The following is a 5,646-nucleotide window of genomic DNA, read 5'->3' as shown; positions in this document are numbered from 1 at the left end:
AAAATGCTGCCTCATTGCAATTATTGAATTAGTTCTATTGCAATGCATCAAAAACTAAAGAGGTTATAGGTTTATGGAAGACTTTAGATTGAAAAGTATCTTTCTTACTGTTTCCATTTAGGACATTTTAAAGTTTAGAAAGTGGGTGGTTAAAGTCTTAGTGATGTAAAGTAATAGTCTTATTGGAATTGTTAGGGTTTTTCAGGTTAAGTTCCAAGTTAAAAACCACTGAGACACAAGGAGACATTACACACACAACCTGATTATATATTTTGTAACCTAAAAAAACAACAAGTCTAAGAGTTCATTGCTCCCATGTCTCTTTCACAGAGTCCTGTCATTCATTCTTCTCCTCGCCTTTCAGCCAAATTTAATTAGATAATTTAAAAAATATAGTTGGGGTTTTCATCTGTTGGTCCAGCAACTTTTCAGTGGTATTATTGGTAATACTTAAAGATTTATTTTTCTCACATCTATATGTTCAATTTTACATCTGTGGTTTTCCAAACTCCCAATGTAATATGTGAGGCTGACAGAGGCTTTTAGATCAAAAAAGTATATGCTTTAGGTCTTCTGCAAATTCTAATGTTACAAGTAAGTACAGTTTATCAGTACCAGACTCAAATGATTTTATGGCAAAGGATTCCCACACTACAAAAACGACCTAAAAATCAGTAACATTTCCTTAAAATAAGTGTATTTACCCTTATTCTTAGTCCCTAGATAAGATGATCTGCCAATGGAATTAATAATTTTAGCTTCAAATAATATAAATAGATATTATACATTAGAAATAAAAGACTATAGTTATTTTTTCTTAACCTAAAGGTAAATTGTCTTTTTCCATTGACAAAGTGTCTCACTTACCTCATTCAAGAACAAAATGCACTTATTTTAAGAAAAAATATTTAATTGGATTTCAATTTTTCAAGTGCAATAAAAAGCTTGTGCAGAATGGTATTTATTTGCAGGTGATACTTTCAAAATTGTATAGTTCTTTACTCAGTATTTGGAAAAAGTGGGTTTTTAATTTAATCTGATAGTCGAGGTAGGAATGAGTGGCCCAATCTTTCTGATGAACCTTAATGGAAAAGATTCCCAATGAAAAGCTAGTGCAAAGTGATGTTTATTGGCAGGTAATACAGTCAAGTTTTTAATGTTTTTGACACAGTATTTGAAAAATGTGTGTTTTTCTTCAAATCTAGTCCAGATACAATATAAGTTGGTCCATCTTTGCGATGCACCTTGGGTACTGCACCATTATGTTTTGGAGCAGGTTTTCTGATGGGTGCAACACTTTTAAATAGTCAACAATGTTCAACAATAAGATGTTTTACAAAAAGGTAATTCCCTCAGCTGCCAATGCACATAATAGTTTTGGACAGTGTCAGTTTCTATCACCACAACATCATTAGGCAATGGTTTGAGACCAAAAAAAGGACATTGGATTTCCAACAAACCTACTCTCCATTTGCAAACCTGATTAAGGAATTTTTCTCAGCATGGAGATGGAAAGTATATAATCACCAGCCTGAAACACAGATGGCCCTTCAGGCTGCCATGCATGCAGTGTGTGATGACATCACAGCAGATGTGTGCAGAGCCTGGATTCGACACTGTAAAACATTCTTTCCATGCCACCTTTCAATATGAAATATTTATTTTGAAATGGATGTGAACATTAGGCAATACCTACGGCACAGCAAGTAAAGTTTCATCTAAGGTGATTTTCAATTCCTCACATTTCTACTTTAGTTTTTTTTTATATTTTCCTCTCTATCCTTATTGGCTATTTAAAAAAAAAAAAAAACAATAAAAGCAGTCAAAATATGAAAATGAATCTTCTTCTGCCTCTTGCAATTTGACAATATTTGTCATAAAAATGTATCCATAGTTTACATAGGAACACATCTACAGAGAATGCTCAGTACAACATGATTAGGCAACATGACTGTCTGCAGATTAACTAAGGAGTTTAAAAAAGAGACTGGCTTTTGCATGTAATTTGTGATGTTTTCAGTTTTTACAATTCAGTTTGAGAAATACATTTAATGTGTTGCAAAGCTTTTCAGAGATGTATAAAAGCAACAAAGAAAAACTAAATAAAAGCCATCTTCTCACAGCTTTTTCTCAAAGGCCTGGTATAAAACTAATGCTATTTTTGCTGCTTTTGTAATTAAAGCACTCCTTTTCCAGCATGTCAGCCCAGGTGGACTGCTATCTCTTTGTATGGATAAATTCCCAGATTACAATCTTAGACAGACAGGCAAACAGACAAATCCCTGAAAAACCTCAGACATCAGTGCACCGGCATGGTTTGTGCTGAGGTAAATTAGACGTAGGCAGGCTCCATTTAGAATTTTGATGACTTCTGATGTCTTTGGTGGCCTTGGGTTTTATTTACAGGGACAAAGGGACTGAATACATACCTAACTTTGTTTGCTACCAAATAGATATATACATTTCTTTCCATTACCCAATCATGACACATTTAAGGGGTATTTATACTTTTGCAAGGCAATATAAGTACATTTCAAGGAGTCAAACAGAACATTTTACATAAACTCAGTATGCTTTATTTATACAGTTACATATTCACAACATAATTCAAAACACAAACATGCATACTAATGTGGATTCACGCACACTTCCAAACATGCATTCAGTTTCACTCATTCAAGCCCAAACATACATTTGTGCACATATTTTAATGGAGAAAATGTCCTTCAGTCAGATTTTCACTGCTAGATGAGTGAAAACGTGTGCCCTTCTAAAAAAAAATCCTTAAAACAGTATGAGTCACAGGTCTTTGTTTGACAGCTTTAGATGACCTTTCACCCACACAAAAACACACAAACAACCCTTCATAGGCTTTCCTCACTCAAACACAGATTCATCATTATGTTTATACGATCTGTGGTTGCTTTGAGCATCTGGGCCAGACGGGGCGCAGGCTGAGGATGAGGAGGATAAAGAGCAATACAGCAATGACAGTGACTATGGAGACATAGCCGGCATGAGGGAGAGGGGGTGAGTCTGGAGCCTCTGCTGGAATCATGTTGGTCAAGTTCAACATATAGCCCAGCGTCCAGCCTGCGTCACTGCCTTTTATCTGAAAATATCACATGAAGGAAACCATTATATACTTAAAAAGGTATCTAACTGAATGAAAATATTATCAAAAAATGCTGTTTACATACAGAGTCATCTATTTAAGTTTATTGATAGTTTATTAGTAATGAAAACCAAAATTCAGTTTGCAACAACATAAAAATATATCACATAGGGAAAAAAATTAATATATTATAGATAGATATATAGATATATTCTATTACAGAAATGTATGTCATGGCCTACACAATTATGGGTAAGACTGCTACATTAAGGGGCAGGAAGTGCTGACACCCTCTAAAAGGAAGTTAAACCACAAAAGGTCATTGATAGAGGAGGCTGACTGTTAATGTGCTGCATACAAGCATGTCAATGGTAAGCTTAGTTGAAAGAGAGAGAGTAGAAGCAGAATGTAACAAGAGTGCAACACTGAAGGGATTGTACTGCAAATTTCATTCACATTCAACAATCAATCAAATCAATTGATCAATCAATCTTTCAGGGCAATGATTGACTAAGGGCATGCGTGCCAAAGAACGCTGCCGTTACCCAAAACATGAGCTACAACTGTCACAATCCTCTTATAAGAGCCTCTTATGGATCAGATATAACTTTAGAGTTTTTTTTGCTGGCAGAGTAAAAAAGGGACTGAGCTATAGATCAGTGGTTTTCATTAACTGCAATAAAATATAAAAAAAAAATAAACACATAAATGTATCTTCATATAAGCTTAATGTTTTGAATGTCAGTGTTAAAATAATTGGACGTTTATGATATTCTAAACAAATAGTATAGGATATGGATTTCAGTAAATAATTGATATATCTAGACAAACATATATGCATGTTTTCTTTGGTCTTAGTTTGTCGTTATCAATGTTATTTTTTGTTTTTCGACAGTTGTTTCACTTTTTTTGTTATTCAGTCAGTTTTAAAGAGATGCAGTATCTTTTACCTGCTGCAGTGATAATCCTAAATAATAACATCAAATTTCACCAGACTTTTAAAGCTCCTTACTTTATTAGCTAAACAGCCCCAGCAATAACAAGCATTTTCTGTTTGCATGCTGATTTGTCTTTCATCTGGTACTGTTCAAGCTATAATTTTGAAATCCTATGTAGCAAAGACAAGTTTTAGTTGTGCTGTGGCACCAAAAGCATACTTTTCAAACCTGGTTTTAATTAAAATAATCCTCTGGTTTTGCGGTTGAATATGGTCTTAATTGGATTTATGATGGATTTTTCAGCTTTTTTTGACCACAGTGTGAAATACTGGTTGTTGAACATGTGTTTCAGTGGGATATCCGCTTATAAAACAAAGCATGTTGGGTTTTTATGAAGCATAGGATGAAAATTTAAGCATTTCAGGGTTTAATCACAATCATGTCCAAAAGTTTATAGAACCTTTTACTAGATTAAGAATGACATTTCTTAGTTTTGTAATTGAGCAATTAAATAAAAGAATCTGGCTTGTACTAGAAAGGTTTCAAATCAATTTAAATTATCTGTATCTAGACACCGGGCTTAAATAAATGGGTAATTAGCAGGCCCTGCAGCCAGTGGTGGCTGCTGAGGAGGGAGTGCAATCATTGATGCAGGTGTGCTGGAACATAGACACATCTAAAAAATTGCAGGGCAGCGGGTCCTGAGGACTTTGAAAACCACTACCCTAGCAGATAATGGCAAAAGAGATCACACTCCTCACAACAGTGTTATTGCAGACATGCTGCATTTTGCGGCAAACACTAAAGGATCTTTCTCAGTACAGACTGCTCTGTCCCTTATCATAGATGATTTCACAATTGTGTCTCCAGTCTGTTTTCCAGGTAAAAACCAAGGTATTTATACTCCTCAACCACTTCCATTTCCATTCCTATGATGTTAATAGGTTCAAATTGTTCCTGTTTTTTTCTGGAATAAACAATCATCTCCTGTGTTTTGCTCACATTCAGGATCAAATAATTGTTTCCATACCATGACACAAAGCGGTTCACCAGCTCTCTGCACCCAATGACTACAGAGTTATCTGAGTATATCTGCAGATGACAAGACTGCCTTGTACTGGAATTTAGAGTTTTACATAGTACCGTAAATACAAAGGTAAGAGTATTGTCCCCTGTGTTGCTCTAGTGCTGCCACTTGATTAGACAATGGACCCTTAAAGGGCAGATTAGACTTCTGCATCCGCACACATCAAATGTCGCTTGGGTCTGATCGCAAACCAGTTTCGCTGGTATGCTTCTGCACCGTTGGTCTGGAATTTCTAGGGATCTACAGCAGTTTCCCACCAAGGCACAAGAGGGAGCCTATTCGAGAACTCGTGAGAACTTTGCTATGGTCACAAGAACTTCATTTTGGCAGAGGCCTTGGCATCTTTATATAATTTGTCTGAGGCATCGTATAAGTGGTTGTACTTTCGAACCTCCTCGTTTAACCTTTTGTTGCAGTTGTCCATTGTAGTTGCTGCGCAGTTTTTAAAAATGGCGCGCCCCGGCACCGTATTGAGAAGGACGACCACACAGACAGCCGGAAAGGCA

The 5,646-nt window shown here is 35.7% G+C and overlaps 1 protein-coding gene across 2 annotated transcripts in view; it reads right to left on the bottom strand.

Annotated features, from left to right (window-relative positions):
• Window positions 1–2,541: 2,541 nt before the first annotated feature.
• The window catches only part of entpd1 (ectonucleoside triphosphate diphosphohydrolase 1), a 35,300-nt gene continuing 32,195 nt past the window's right edge, over window positions 2,542–5,646 (bottom strand). Inside the window, exon 10 of one of the 2 annotated variants that reach the window (XM_015375942.1) lies at window positions 2,542–3,112. In XM_015375942.1, coding sequence (XP_015231428.1) covers window positions 2,906–3,112 — 207 coding nt within the window. In that variant the 3' untranslated portion in view covers window positions 2,542–2,905. The remainder of the gene's footprint in view (window positions 3,113–5,646) is intronic. The other variant, XM_015375941.1, reaches the window with a different exon arrangement.

Source organism: Cyprinodon variegatus, unplaced genomic scaffold (genome assembly GCF_000732505.1).
Source record: "Cyprinodon variegatus isolate N-32 unplaced genomic scaffold, C_variegatus-1.0 Scaffold127, whole genome shotgun sequence".
In the NCBI taxonomy this organism is placed as follows: Eukaryota; Metazoa; Chordata; class Actinopteri; order Cyprinodontiformes; family Cyprinodontidae; genus Cyprinodon; species Cyprinodon variegatus.
The sequence above is the reverse complement of the archived record's forward strand: the minus strand, read 5'-3'. Positions and strand labels throughout refer to the sequence as shown.